The 16,252-nt window shown below is 44.1% G+C and overlaps 2 protein-coding genes across 2 annotated transcripts in view; both read left to right on the plus strand. All coding sequences in view use genetic code 11, as the record gives it.

The window, feature by feature from the left end:
• Positions 1-3,396: 3,396 nt before the first annotated feature.
• Positions 3,397-9,838, plus strand: EGR_06379 (hypothetical protein; the record flags this gene model as incomplete). The annotated part of the gene is made up of 4 exons (XM_024495628.1): positions 3,397-3,448; positions 4,435-4,700; positions 7,282-7,365; positions 9,479-9,838. 4 exons carry the CDS (start codon positions 3,397-3,399, stop codon positions 9,836-9,838), a joined length of 762 nt encoding a protein of 253 aa, XP_024349904.1.
• A 4,849-nt stretch (positions 9,839-14,687) lies between these two features.
• EGR_06380 (hypothetical protein) overlaps positions 14,688-16,252 on the plus strand; it is a gene marked incomplete at both ends in the record, with an annotated part of 3,405 nt that continues 1,840 nt past the window's right edge. The window contains one exon of the mRNA XM_024495629.1: positions 14,688-14,894. Within this exon, the coding sequence (XP_024349905.1) occupies positions 14,688-14,894 (207 nt within the window). The remainder of the gene's footprint in view (positions 14,895-16,252) is intronic.

Consider the following 16,252-nt stretch of genomic DNA (forward strand, 5'->3'; position numbering starts at 1 on the left):
CTATGTAATACGATAGTGGTTTATCCCTCGGTTCTGATGAGGCGCCACTTTTGTACTTCGAATTAGCCCCCTTGTACCTCGCTGGGTGGGCTGGCCTTTTGGGCCGTGCCAATAGCCCAGACACCTTCTCCGTGCTGAATATATATATTCTGCCCGAGTATTTTGTCTTCTTTCGTCTTCAGGGAGTCTCGGGACGCTACAGTAGTCACTAGGTGCGGGGGAGGACAATTCGACCGCGAGGTTCCAATTTTATGCTTGCCTCCTCCCTAAAAGGTACATTAAAACAACGTATGTATTGCATTATTAGTATGTCTTTCGAAATTTTGGCTAAGACGCTGGACTGCAGTTCAGTAAGTCAAGTTAAAAAAAAAATAAAAGCAAAACCTGATTACATCCGAACCACCGATAGTAGGTGCTTCAAGAATTTGACTCAGGTGGCTGACATCATGTGCTGGAAAATATGAAACAAGGCTAAGTCTTGCCTTTTTGTTCAAAATCAAAAGTCAAGCTCGAATAACATCTGCACTGTAAATGAGCTGCTAATTTTTAAAAGCATTGCTTCCATGTCAATGAGCATATATAGACTAAGCACCCTATGTAACGCGTTCCAAACTTTGCAGCTTACATACTTTTGGAACGAGTAAAAAAGCTAAATTGAGACACATTTTATAAATTGGGCTTTGTGAATGCGTAAATAAAACCAAGGCTATGCAATGCATTGCCCCGAGACTTCCCAAAGAAAGACACAATATATGAGCAGAACATATTGTTAACATTTAGGGAGGTCTGAGACTACAGGTATGGCTTAGAGATCAGCTCGTCTGTTGAAATTACAATGACCAGGAGACCGGGTAACTCTTCCACGAAAACTGGGAGCTAAACACCCAAATCATTACAATAGGGTCGGATTTTATTTTCTACCTAGGGTCAATGTCAGCTTTAAAAAATTCTATGCCTATTCTTTGTCTTGGTGGTACATTTCAGTATCCGCAAACTTCATTCAAATTGGCTATTTTATGATTATTGTTGCATCTAGTAGTGCAGAGGTATCATCCCATGCACTCTGTAATAACACCATTTAGTTCGTAACTAAATAAAATTTTTGGGTTATTTGGTGTCATATGCGTTACTTTTTGGATTTTGCTTTTATATGTATGACCTAGGGAATTTGTTTATATTTGTTAATACCACGTTTAATGATTTAATAGAAGAGTGCCACAGGATTGGAATATCAGTGTTAGGTGAAATAGATGCTTTGCTATGAAAGGAGTAAAACACTTCCCTGAGAAGAGCATCCTGCGAAAACCGTTAGGATTAAGTAGGCTTTACTTTTTGGTTGCCACGCTTTACGAATTTCAACAACATTTATAATGTTACCTTATGTAGGAATGTTTCATGCCTGCATAATTACCAGTTCTTATCTCATATCGTGATTCCTCATACCATTGGGATTTATACATTTTTAACTTTTCTTGCCCGTTGGTTTTGCATTGCGCAACTGAAGTTTTCGTGAATACTAGACCGTATTGTTCGAAACGAAATTTTTATTCTTCCTGAGAACCCTGTCTTTTGGTAGACTATCGAAGACCTGAACTGGTCTAGTCAGTATCTTTTGTTTATTCACATCAGTCCTTTTTAATTTTATATAAATATGCTCCGATTAATGCTTTTTTCATCACTGTGTTTTACAAGATGCGCCATGAAACCTTAGGTGTATAATATTATAGTAGTACTCTGAATGACTTGAAAGGTGCCTATGTTATTGCTGGACTATGTGTAACTCAGCTAAAGGACCATCAAAGTGTGTTGTGTCTTCATAACTAATACCAAAGTTTTCTTTTTTTGTCAGCTCTGTTGACAAATTGCTTAAGTGAGACGTGGTAAATACCTCTCTTTATGCTAAATCATCTGCCAACGTCCGGTTTTTTCAAAAATTGTGTAGCCTGATTTGTGCTGCTAGCCATATATTATCTCATTTTCGCGGTGACCTTTATGCTCATAGAATCATTATTTACTTCAACACTGGGAGAGTAAAACAGTGTGCAATCCTTTCTGCCCTTGTTGATGATCCTAACACAGATCCTGTTACATTTAGCCCAAGGTATAGCATTGAATGAAACTGGATGCACTTTAAAACAATTTTCTTACTATATCAGACCCAGCTTTGTACACAGTCTGGGTTTTTTTTCTACTCTTCATCCCAGAGTTTAGTAATGTATGGTATAAATCCGTCTTCATCTAACCGCGGACAGTGGCAGCTGCGCTTATTAAACTATTAGTTTACTTTGGTCACACTCACGATCAGTTGAATCCTACTTCACCCCATTAAATGGAGGCGGGATGGTGGGTAACCAGTCCTATTTAAAAACTGCTACTTTCAGTGTCCGCCTAAGCACCTACGGAAGTTTTTACTTCGCATCCCCTTTAGTAGGCTTTTGGAAACCCAAACATCAAGAAACTTATCTACATTTAATTGCCCTAACCTATTTCCGAGTGCCTGACATAATCAAGGTACATTCACCGAATAGTGTCTCACCAGTTGGTTGAAAAATCAGCCACCATCATTTCTTCCCAATAATGAAGCTAACCTTACTAGTTGCAAATTATGGGGAGTCTGGTCATGGGTTTCTACTGACAAAAGCTGTTATTCGTGGCAGCTGTAGCAGCATCATGCAGCCGTGCGCGTAGGAAAAACTACCATTCGTGCAACCTCCCATAAATTCCAAATCTCAAAATAAAAGTGACACCATGGAATTCCAAAAACACAGCCGTTGCGGTAAAGAAAGAATAAAAGCGCTGCAGCAGCGTCGCACTTCGTTGCGAGGTCGTACTTTACGTGTGAGAATGTACAAAAAGAAAAATGAAATAGAATAAGAGAAGGTTTCATTCAAAGTACAGGTCAATTTTTAAGAGCCCAAAAGGTGTGCAGCTCTCGATTTTGCACGTTTAATTCGTCGCACTTACCGATTAACAATTTCTTCTTTACTTCTAAGTATATTCTGTTTTCTACCGAGTTACTCCACTTTGCCAGCTTTTGGAGCTTGAAGGATGCAGTGCATTCATCAGAAATGAGGGTTTAGTTCACCCCACCTGTCTACCCTCCTTAATCATCATCACGACTTACAAACTCCTAAAACGAGTCGATTTGTAGGGCAGAATTTGGGTATTTGAGAAAAATGCCCGCTTTTTGGACTTTGTAAGATTGCTTTCGGGACTTTCCTAATTATCCGCAGATTTTACGAAAAAGTAGAAATCGGAGGTGAAAAATTTGGAAATTGTAACACGGTCTGAGAAAAAGGCACTAATTTGACGCCAAGTAACCCCAAACCCCGACATTGGAGCCATCAAATATCAGAAAGTCGGTTGGAGGCAGAGAAAGATGTGCCATTTGGAGACATGGAGACCGGAGCTGATGAGTATCCTCGAATCCATGCACATACAAGGAGCAGTAGGACTGTGTGGAGTAAATAAAAGGAAGGCGTGGAAGAATCTGAGATCTAGCAGCCTGAATATCTTTAGGCCATGGCTGTAAAGTTGCCTATCGCTGTGCCTCATCGACTGCATCCTCCGTCGGTGTGAATTGATTCCCAGCAAACCCCACATTTTACACGACTTTTCGACCCAGAGTTGTTTATTACTGGAGGAGGAGGAAATTGGATTAGGTAGGACAGTCAGATGGACTGGAGGAAGGAAATGAATACAATTGCTGAGGGCCTTTATCCCCCGTGAAAACCTCTTTGTACATTTCATAGGTCCTTTTTAAGGCAATGAAAATATGAAATTCCCCTTTTTAAAGGAGTCAATTCTCCCCACTAAAAAAAACCCTCAAGTAGATCCTCCGGTTAACGGCCTTGAGTGGCCTGTCTTTGCGTGCGAGGTGAATTTATTCGCCGACTCTCTTTTACGTCTTAGGAAACGAACTTGCTGCCACAAATTCCGTCTTCTTTTATTGTTTAATGAAAAAAGGGTATTTCCGGATAATTTCGCCCCTTCTCCCTTTCCTTCGACAAGCAGACAAATCGTACCACTCTGGTTTCATTTATCCTCATTAGAAAACTCCTTGGTGAAAGGTACTTCTGCAGGCAAAAAATCGTCGTCGTTACTTTCTTTTCCAGAAGAGAATGCTTTTTAGATCAGGGAAAGGGAAGAACCTAGAGAAAACAAGAGCAGTTAATGAAGAGAGAGTTGAGGAAGCCAAGACCGTCAGCACTGCCCTCTCGCAAATCTTGGGGAAGCTTCCCACTTTACGGTTTGCATTAATTAAAAGACAATAGCACCTAATTGGCTCTTGAGGGAGGATTATAACTCCCACCTCATTATTGCCCCATTAATGCGTAAATTCTCACGATAAACGAGACCCTTGGCATCGGTTTCACATCCCTCTCTCTCTTCACCATTGAATGCTCTCTAAAGTTGGAAATTTCTGACCTCCAGATCATGATCAGACACCGTCACCGAAGGCTTTCCGGAAGTCGCAACAAAAACCCTGTTTTGAAGACCGCATCAAGACAACTTTCATCGTAGACGAGGCTGATCCCTTCCTCTCCCCTACCGAGGTTACTGAACCGCTTCACGAGGAGGACTCAGACGGAAGAGGCTCGGCCGATTCACAGAGTCGACGAAAGCAGTGGCTTCGACAAGCCATCTCCGTCGATGGTGAACGAGTGCCCGCAAAACTTCTCCATCAATGCAGCCTCGATGTGAGTTTCACCCACCGATAGGCACTTGGTGCTTTTGCTGCCAGCTTCTCAGCTTTTTTGCTATCTAGGCCCGCACGTCTCAAATACGTGACGTTCTGTTACTTCAGTCCGTTGGTAGTGATTGAAGCAAACTGCTGGCCATTGGGGCTGTGGTGGTCAATTTTTCTTCTTAGGCGTATCCTTTTTACGGTCATGTTAATATCTTGTCATGAAGACGGAAACATGCCAAAACCTAATTATCCAGCCTCAAGCCAGAGCGAGTTTTCTTTCAGAGTGAAAAACGCGCGCCTTGAGAATCCTACACTTCTCATGGTTTATTGTGAATTTCAGTGTAAATTTGGGGTATGCACCATTAGAATTCTCTACTCGCCGACTGCGCTACACCACTTCCTCTGTCAAGGTGTTAGTCATCTAGATAAAATCGTCTCTCTGCAGGCTAGTCTGACAGGTTGATACGAAAAAGAAGCCATCACGGCATGTTGCCCTTTGTACATGAGAACACTGCACAATGGGTCTCCCTCATGGGTAGTTTTGAAGCCCGATTGAATCCGCAGCCACCACAGCCATAAATGAGCGATGCATGAATGGAAAATTGTGTAATTTTCGAGGTACTTATAAGATCCACGCGATGTAAAGCAGAGGCGAAATCTAACCTTCTGTACGTCGTGGAGTAAGGGGGAGGGATCCCCTTGTTAAGAGTTCTTTTAGTTCAGGATCTCGGTATCTAAAATCCATCCGCAGCGCCTATTTTGGCATTTGAAGCTTCTGCTGTAGAGATCAGTCGGGAGTTTCGGCATGTAATCATGACACTTTGTTTTGGGAAGGGTGAATTTGGGCTAGCTCACTTTTTACGCTGTCTAGTCATTGAGTTGCGTCTGCTGAAACCGAGCTGCATCCAGTGTAGCCATCAACGAATCCTGGAAGTGTGTACTGCTACAGGTCTGAGTGATGCACCAATCTAGGGAGAACGGATCAGGAACCTACTCACTTATCCCCTCTCATGTCTTTCCAATCATTTGGAACAGCCTTTGGCGGTGATGTCCATGCTTTACATGAAATAGCACGAAATAAATTTCCGGTATTCTGTGCCTGAAAAACTGTCCATCACTTCCGGCTGATTAAAAGCTTTTGAAAGACGGTATTTCAAGGAAGGTTTGACTGCTTATGTTGCTTGAACGATTGAACTATGATATGCGACCAACGGGTAGGAATCCAAGAGCTTCCTCCTTGTTCTTTTATAAAATCCAGCTTTTCGAGCGAAGCAAATCTCCTCAAATGTAACATCATGACATCCTGATCGTTTGTTTTGCTATGGGGCAATGAGTTCACATGTTTTGAGTCCGTCAAACAAAGCACCCCTAAAATTTGTTGCAATTGAGTTGCAGATAAACCAAAAGGTAGAAATTTATGAACTTCTTTCTTTAGTTTTATCGTCAGTTTTGCTCTCAGGATCTGTCCCAGAGGAAAATCTGACACTGCAGTTTTTTAGTGCAGTCGCACTTATTCTCGTCAGATCAGAAACCTGCACTTAGTTTCCTGTTTCGTCCACAGCCACTGTTCTACTTGCTACCGGAATTGTGACTTGGAACGTCTCATATATGTGACACCACCAGTGAACGCGGTGACTTTCAGTCATACGCATCGGTAAATGAGGCATTTCTCCCACATTCAGTAAGGGTCATTCTACATATCACACGACTCCACAAGTGTTCCCCGGATTTGTCTAGAAAATTCCATGCAGTATCACAAACACGAGAAAGGAGTGCCTGATTTTCCCGCCTCATTTAGAGATTTTGAGAGCTTCATTTGATATCACTTGCACGGAATGGAAGAAGAGAACGATGGGCCGATTGCAAATGCTAGGTAAAAAGTGGCTTTGATAGCTCTTCCAGAGGAGAGGCGTCTCCGTTGCATCCTTTCTGACTCCACCTACACTCATTCCAAGAGCCTCGTGATGAACTCAACCCCACAAGTGGCACAAAGAATCGCAGCTCTCCATCTCAGGCTCCAAAAATACGTTCGAGATTTTAGGTGTCGACATAAATTGGAAGTCAACATCTAAATGAGATTTAAGAAAGGGAAATCGGTTCTAGAGTTCTCTTCCGGTTTTCGAGGTCGAGGGGAAGGAGGAGGAGATCTCCTCCCCTAGGTACATTCTGGAAGCAGCAAGGATTTATTGAGCTGGTTGATATCAAGGATGCGGGTGGTATATCTGAAATACTGGACATTCCATTTTCCCCTTTCCGAGGTCCACACATCGGCCTTTTATTCAGCGATCTCCTTCGTAGTGGCCTTTTAACTGACCATTTACTGCTACGTAGTACTTCTAGCCTGTGATGAATGTGGCTGTCAAAGTGTCCTGTGTCCAGAAAATGGCGTACGCAGATGGGCACGACTTTGTCAGGTCAGGACAGTGTGAAGACCGACTGGCTGACCGTCCTCGAAGCTTTGATTGTCTTTCCTGTCAGATGAAGCGGGTGTAAACATATACCCTACTGCACCACTCGCCTATCTATGCTGCGTAGCGGATATGAACAATTGCATCGCACCAGACCTTGGAAGTTACTCAATGTCATTGCAGCGGGCTACGCTGAAAAACAGCCACCGACCTAATGATTGCGGGCGCAGGGAGGGTGAGCCGAAGGACGGCAGATTCTCCGTGAGAGTCAGTGAAAGTGATGAGGATGCGACCCTGACTTACTTAAGCTCACAAACCGTCAACATGAATACGATGTGATGTCAGGCAAGACCACAAAATTGGAGTTGCTTAGCTTGACGTCTGGTGCGGATAGGACTTGACGGTCATGGCTAAAGTTAAAGGTTGGAGGCGAGTTACAAGTTCTTATGCGGTACACGTCATCGAATCGTCCCTTAAGATATTATGAGAGCAGAAGAATTCGTAAAGAACGCCACTGTGGAGGAGAGGAGCCGCAGAGCCCCATGCACATCTAGGCTGGAGTGCTGTAACACTTAAGAGCTGCACCATTGGCCCCCATCCTGTCTGTATGCGTGGGAGGAACGTCGCCTCTTTCGACCGAAGATAAAGTGGAATCACAGAATCCGTATTTCTTCGTGCTTGGTGTGTAGTGCCGAAGTGTTGGCTACTAACGTGGGCACTTCCTATAGCATTGAAGTGAAGAAGACGTGGAGGTGTGTATGTGCGGGTCCAATTTTCAGAGTTACGCACTGGAAGCAAAACAGAGCGATGAAGGTGGAAATGAAGTGAAAGGAAAGCAGAAGGGATATGTGACTCTGCTCAAGTGAATCACATTGTATTTTCACGAGCTGCGAAGAAGCACTTTTGGTGGTGTATGTCAGAGTGCCACCGAATTTGCGCTGTTTTGGAGTTTCTTATTAGATGGCCTTGGAGTTTGGTTCCTTCAAGCGTCAACTTCACTCGGTGGGAGCATCGGAGATGGCGCTCTTATTCCTCTTACTGTAGTAGCACAGGAAGAAGTGGGTGGTTAGAAATACGAAATGATTATTGCAAGCCCTCCGTGGTGGACTTAGCATGGTAGATGGGTGGTCGTCGTAATTACTCCTTAATATAAAGCAGGCCTAAACACGTAATGATCACCTTAAAACCGTTGGTTGCCTTAACTGCTCAGGCATGGATTACTGGTTCCACTAGCTCCGCCACATTCACCCATTTGCGGTTTGGGGAGCAGCGGATTTGCGTGACAGGTCATCAAGTACAGCAAACAGCCCTTCACTGCTCTGTGCATCCTCTTTTGGTGGCCACATTCATGAGTGATTGGTTTCAATGCACTGACCCATTCAAAAATGGGAGACTTTTAAATCCTCTACTGGCAAGATCAACGGAGCTACATCAGGCTACTCCAATGTCAAGGGGTTCTGATGCCCTGCTTCAGTAGGGAGGCATGCCACGAGGGCAAAAATGGTGGCTGTTGGCGTATGACATGACTTCAATACTGCGGATACCAACGGCGATGCCAAGACACCAAGACCCCGATTGGATCTAAATTTTGGAGGTTGAAGAGCCTACCCAAATGGTTGTAGGCCCTCATATGCCCAAAAATTATCGGGCGGGGCGAATTTTTAGCCCCACGAATGTCGCGCAAACCCCTAATTAATCTGGATGAAATTTGTAAATTGTTTTTTCCCTTCAATTAGCGTTTTTACAAAAAAATGAGGCAGGAAAATTCCAATCATTTTAACAGGAGACACTTTAACAAGTGTCCAAAAATTTGATGGTAATTTTGGAGAAGAAATCCACAAATGAAGAGAATTTTCTCGTAGGTAGACAGAAAAAGTGACTAAGTGCTTTTGGAGAGGATGTGATATCCTTCTGTTGCATATCTCCCTCTCCGTCCCGCTTTGTTGAACAACGTCCTCAGTTGCCTTTCCATAATCACCCTTCTGCGCTGTCCAGGAATGAGGGCCATCTGGAAGAGGAGATTCCTTTGAATTTACTTTATGGGGCAAATTGTGGAAACTTGCTGGCTTCGCACATCTCAATGCTCCACATAAAGTGTTCTCCAAGCACCAATCGCTAGTGATGGAAGCGTCTGTCCAGGAGTAGTAGCCCACAGGTCTTGTGACCTTCCACAGGTCATGGGATTAGGTTGTTGCGAGTCCACGCTGAGACTATGTGTCTAGACAAGAAATTCAGGGTTTTAGTCAGATGTGCTATCATTTTATCGCCTCACACCGCCTTGAAGACCTTTTCAGGGTGTATGTGTCCGGGTAGAAATCCATTAAGGTTTGGCAGACCGTTAGACTTTAACCGTTTCGTTCTCCGCTTCCCTGTTTTTCAGCATGGCTACATCGGACGAAGTTCTTCCATTGACAAAGACTCGACTAACGGGGCAGAGGTAACCGAAGATTCTGCTGAAAATGATCTTGAGGATCTCCAGTCGCAGCGTGCCCTGGTTGAAGCCGAGTTGCGACGTCAAGCTAAGGCGCCTCCCGGATTGAAAATAAGAGACCTCCTCGCCTGCCGCTCGATAACTGAAGACGAAGGTGACGACGACGATGACGAGGAGGAAGCGGAGAAGGCGAAAGGAGAAGGAAATGCTCAGCAGAAGAATCACGAGAAGGAAGACGTGACAAAGACAAATAACGTTGAAGGCGAAAGAGGCCTTGACGTGAGCGGTACCCAAGTGAAACTGTCCTGAAATATTCACACGTGAACTCAAACGGTCACAAGCCAATTACACACACGTACACGCGCCCACATGATGTACATTAAGAGATTCCGCATTCAAGATTGCTATTTATTACTGACTTTTTAAGTAGCATCTTTAGGGGTGGTCTCAAAGGTATGTGGCCACCAAATTCAGTTCCTTCTTGTAGGTTTAATTTGAGCAAATCATTTTAAGCTTTTTTGAAGTAGCTCTCCGGGTAAGTGGGGAGTTATTGAGGTATTTTAAAGGCATATGACTACTGAATTAGGGGAGTATTGCCTACAGTGAGGTTGCCGAAGGACTGCCGCCTCAGAAGATCACGGTCGTGGAATAGCTGTGGACCACATCAAAGACACTCGGGCACTGTGAACCTTCTCAGCGAGACCTCAAACGCAGTGGTCCAAGGAGTTACAACAATGAGAGCGTTTTTCGGCTGTTTGTTTGTGATTTCTGCAGCCTGGAGAGGAAGGTGCAAAGCCTTGCTAACAGACGGTCTTCAAGAGCTCTCTTTTGCATTAGGAGTCTTTAGGAGCAACATTCGTCCAAGTTCTTGAAGGATATGGCTATCAAAATTAGACTTGAAATCCACTTCTAGTTATTCGGCCTTACTGCTTGGTTTTTGGGGTCACTGCTATCCTAGTGGACCTCTGCGCGGACAATCGGTGGCTCTAAATAAACTCGGCCTGAATCCCTGGAAGGGACATTAGTCTGGAGTTAGCTGCTCCTTTAGTGTTGAGTTGTTTCTCTTCTGTCGCAGTGATTTGACGCTTTTTTTAACTACATGAACACTTCAATCTCCGCAGGTTGTATTTTTACGCCTAAGACTTAGCCGTCGGGCCATACTGATGGCCTCCTAACTCTCTCCCACGTTATTGAAACATGGTTTTCTCCACTCTCTTAACTTATTGAGGCTTCTTCAACGGCCTGGGACGCTTCACCCACCTATCTATTAAAATGCAGTAAAAATTGAGCAAATGCTAGGCTTTTGAAGGACCTTTTTGCTTGGAGGTCATTATACAGTAATGCAGTCGAGTGGCTCTTTGAATGCTTTTGCGATCGCTGGTGGAGGAAGATCTCAATCGTCTAAAGAGTTGAATTGGTGCAGTGCAGCTTACAGGGGTTTTGAATTCATGGAAGGAGAGGTCAAATTGTCACGTTGTTTCTTTCGGCGCTGTATTATCACATTCTTCCAAGCATTTGGGTGGGAAATTGTAGCTGCGGTTGAACAGCCCGACATTCAAAGCAGCCTAACTGTTCGTGAAAAAATGACTGTTCTCGACGCTTCCATGTGCATTTGCACAGCGTTGGAATGTATATCATTACCTGACATTCAATGCGATGGCAGAACGTCTAAAGGAGTACCTGCTGTGTTGGTGAGCACAAAATTGCCTTGATCTGGCTGAACACTCTAGCACCGCAGTATACTGTGCGCTCGTAGGTACTAACGCCTATCGGAGGAATCAAATTTGACGCCTTGTCAGGAAGACGCTTCCTCACAGCGGTCTTCCCAAACGATTACTCTGGTCTGTCATGGTACGCAATCCCGCCATATTTGTGTCCCATAGTAAACCTGAAAAAGTACAGGTCCCAGTTTGACTTGTACGTCCCTTGTACACATTCATATTTACGCTGTCAGTCCTCCCTTGCCAAAAATATAGTGGCATTTCCAGACTTCTCCTGGCACATGTCACCGCTATACTGGTAAATAGCACTTGTGCTGTGGGCTCTACGCGATCCTTCCTGACCACTAGCAAACTCTTGCCAGTGTCAGAGATCACCTAATGTAAGGGCGCTTTAAGGGGATGGGCGTCTGAGTGGCCAATAGGTGGAGTAATTCATGGATCTTTCCGGTCTCCCGCCAAATGACCCACTCGCTGGTGGTGTTAAAGCCGTGTGGCACTCGTCTCGTAACCCTTTAATACACTCGTACGCCTTCCAACCTCCTCAAAGGTAGCAGCACGATGAGGGATGTTGGATGTCTTTTAACCCTCGAGGGAATTGGGCTAGCTTTTACCGATTCCTTAAAGTAGATCTGTAGATGGCTAAGACCATAGAGATAAAAAAACTGAAGGGGAAACAAATCTGCGTTACTTAGTTTGTAACTACCCCAACGTGAAGTACCGCGGAAACAAAGGGACTACTAAAGATCTTCAAAAAGTACTAAAAATGATAACTGCAAAAAGTGATGACTGTTGAGTCCAGCCTAGAGATTCGCGATGCGTTTGTGGCACAGGGTCCTATACATAACCGGCAAAGGATGAATGGATGACAAGACCAAGAGAAGAGGAGTATCCAAAAGTTGCCTCGAGATGCCCGCACTTTACAGTCTATTAAATCGCTTTGCTTCCGTTGTAACTTGAATTGGAAAGGAAATAAGCTTTGCCAATGCAAAAGAGTCCACACCAGGTTCTACGCGATAAAAACCAAGCCCAAAGCAACCTCATAGCGAACTTTTTACCTTTCTTGCCAGGATTCCCACTCCTTTTAGCTGCTCGAAGGAGCAATGACTCGTGGGATACTGTGCACGAACAAAATATTATTAACAATGTAAGATAACACTTTCCAGCGATCTACGAGAGACTTTTCATGACGGCTGGAAAGTGCAGTTGTTCTGTTATCTAGCTTATTTATGAATAATTCCTGCCTCCGGAAGTAGGCCACTGGATAGAAAAAAGCATCTTATTCTGTGTGATGTAGGAGAAATCACAAGCAATCTTAGTTATATGGGGATTCAATGTTCTCCTCCTCCCCCTCCCCCACCTCCTCCTCCTCCTCCCCTTCCTTTTACTTTCTTTGGAGTTAATCACCCTAGGGTAGGTATCACTTCCCATATCTCGCTACAGTTCACACTTTCTAATCATCATTAGTTGTGATTGCGAGATTAGCACAACATGCCTAAAAACAATTTGTCCGCATGGTTCATGCTTCTGCAAGGTCAAAAGTGCATTTGTCACAATGGAATTTTTTGATGCTTTGTGGTTTGTCCCAATGCGTGGAATTTTTGCTAGTCTGCTATAAATATGTGATGTTTTAAGGTGGAATGAGGAAGTTGGTTGTCTGCTGAATAAGTAAAAGTTCACATGAGATGAGGTAATGGATGGACAAAGAAATTTACTGCATCATTTGGCCGGTCCACTCAGTATCTAAATGGCCAAATGTAGTACCAAGGTGGGCGCTAAACTCATTGGCCCACGATATGACACTCGTGCGCATCGATGTTGTCTTCCCAATGTGGATGCAGCCTCCAGTCTCCTTTTTGACAACTCGTTGAGGTAGCAAAGGGTTAATACATTTTGTTTTCTCATGTCCAAGTGAAACCCAGGTCTATTTTGAGGTGAAAATGAATTCATGGAGGGTATACTGAGCCATTGGGGTCTTTCTCTTTGTTAGTGATCAAATAGACGAAATTTCCTTACAGGTTTACTTGAGATACCTTCATTCATTGGTGAAGGAGCTCCTCAACCATCCTGGAAGATTTTGTGATTTGCAGTCTCGCTGAGGTATCCTCACTCGAAGGGACTCTATTCATCCATCCATCCATCCAATTAGCTAGCCAGCACACATAACAGGCTCCGTCCCCCCACATTATCGGCATGGAAGACCTCCGTCCAAAAGGATGCTCCTAATCACATACGCTTAGAACAGTTGATAACCAAATGAAACTTCATTTTGGAGCCCTCCTAGAACAAACAAAAATAGACAACTCATTTGATGGCGCCTTTTTACTCTCCTTTCGGTGTCACTTTTAGGGGCTCCCTAGCTGTCTCAATCTGAGACAGGTATGCACATTGATCTAAAACATTCCTAGGCAGTTATCTTTTTCTTCCCCGCAGGTTTTTAGTTAATAAAATTTGCCCGACTTTTGCTCCAAATTGCAAAAATATGTGAATTTGGGAGGCGGTATTAGACATCCTTCGCATTCAGGAAGGCCTGCTTCTGTGGTGACGCTCTAAGTATTCGCTACTGCCAAGTGTATGTTATTGCAAGTGGGTCAGCTCAGTCACACCTTTCATCAAGTTGACAGGTACCAGTGGTACAGCTGGCACCGAAACCTACGGGTGATGGTGAAGAATTATCTCCACCGACGAATAAATGTTTCTACAGGCAACTTTAGATAGTAAACTTAGTCGTTGGTGTCAGCACTCCAAAACGAGCAGCAATAAGGCCTCTTCCTGGTCTACAACCTCAACAATCAATTCCACGATCATTCATTTGGCCGGTGCAACGTCTCATCATACACATTTGATCTATGTGTAGCCTATCGAGAAGCTGTACAAAAGATGAATGGGCCTATTGCTGCGGTAAACATGGAGAAATACAATTTCGAAATGCCAGCCACTTACATTATCGTTCTTCCTTCTTCAGTACGCACAGTCCCGGTTTCGCGTGAACTCAGCCTGTAAAAGCCTGACTTATAAAATGCAAAACCGCTTTCTGGGACAAATGCTTTCACAACTTCTAGCTTGTAGTCATTTCAAGGCAGTGCACCTCCATTTCAGACAATTGATGACCTGATAAATTGGTGAAGAGAGGAGGAAGCATAATTCGTTGCATCTCGCCTTATATTGTCACCTATTCAGGCTGGTACACCAACTCCTCTCAGAGCTTGGTCTGAGCCCTCACTTGACTTTGAAGATGGCCTTTGTGCAAATTGCGTCATCTATCACTCAAAGGGTGTGCAAACTCATCTCCATCTGTAGTGTGTACCCGGCGTAGGGCCAAAGTTCTCTCCCCTAAGGAGGTGAGTAAACCCCTGAAAAAGTACCTGTGCTGATGTGATGAGCGCAGAGCCCGCCACCACTACAGCCATAAAATGAAGCGGAAATTTCGAAGCCGCTTAATGGAAACAGTAGGAAGTATTCATGAAATTATACTGACGACTTTGGGTTTAGAGATAAAAATGTGGAAGACTTATAAAAGGCGAAGGATTGTACAGCATGTCAGAAATTTTGTCCAAAATGAAAAAAAAAAGTTGATGTTTACATGTGAAGGTCAAATAGATCAGAGATCAGTACAATTTACGACGTCATGGTTTTCTTTGAAAGATGTCAATGACGACGGCGACCTGGGATGCGACTGTCACACATGACAGAAGGACATTCCCTGAATGGCCAGGGCATTGAGAGATAGAGTAGACTCTAAATAAACTATACTCTTACCACACTTCATTTGGCCTTTTTGTCTTGCCAAATCGCGGGTATCTCATTGATCCGGCTGACAAGATCCCTCTTGAAAAGTGCAATCAACCGAGGGACAAAAACGAGCCTGATGGAAAGAATGATGCCTGCTCCGTCAGTAGTTTTTTTTAATGCTCTGGATACCGGTGCGGTTGATAGACCTAACGTGCCTTGTCAGGCGAGATGGATGAGATAAAGTCGCTTGAAAAATAACATCAACCGCTGGTCGACGCTACACGGCTAGCATATCAACTTCGCTCGTTGCTTTCAGCGGTAAGAGGGTGTCATGCCACCAGATCATGGTTTAACACACTGTTGCTGCTCTTTTGATCCCTTCAAGTTGGCTCTTATTCCTTCCGAATGAGCTCTTTGGACGAGAACCACAAGTCGACGTGCCTTTAACCGCCCTTTATTACAAATCTTCACAGATTAAATGACCTTTAAATTTTGTATCCAGTGAAGGGGGAGGTGGGAGGAACAGATGTACCACGTTTCGGTGTGGACCGACTTTGCTCACCACTGACGTAGCGTCATTGCCGGTAGGTAAACGCATATGAGGGTCTAGGCAACTGAAGACAATGCAGTGGGTGTCGCCACAACACCAGAGTGGTAGGATTGCTATCAGAAACCGTACTGTCTGGAGAACAAAACACGAAGCGAAATCCCCTACCATCCTACTGACTGAAGGCCCAAGCGTACCTTCTAATGGTTATTTTGACATTTTAAATGGAATTTGAACTATTATTCCCTTCCCTGAGAAAGAATAACAGAACCAATTTATTAGCGCCTGATATATTTGGTATTTTGACGACAGGTCTAAAGAAATGAACACTACCGTTTTCAAGCATGCCTTTAGCTGATTTTTCGAATGTAAAGTCACCCCCTTCAAAAGCAGTCCGCCCCGGTTAATGGCATTAGCCCCAGCGAAGAGCATTGACCGGGGTAAGGAAGGAGCCTACCAATTCGTGGTGCCTCAGGTCTCCTTCTACTCGACAAAAGTGATGCTTTTACGGGTTGTCAACCCTGTGCGTTGCATCACGAGGGCATCGCTTCCCATCTTGTGGCGAGTGTGGGGACGGGTGGTGCCAGGAAGCATGCGATTCCTCAGGTTGTTTTTTGGCATGTTGTGCTAATCTCGCGATCACAACTAATGATGATCGGAAAGCGTGAACTGTAGAGGAATAGGGAAAGTGATGCCCACTCGAGGGTGATTAACTCCAAAGAAAGT

Source organism: Echinococcus granulosus (assembly GCF_000524195.1).
Source record: "Echinococcus granulosus chromosome Unknown EG_S00056, whole genome shotgun sequence".
Lineage (NCBI taxonomy): Eukaryota > Metazoa > Platyhelminthes > Cestoda > Cyclophyllidea > Taeniidae > Echinococcus > Echinococcus granulosus.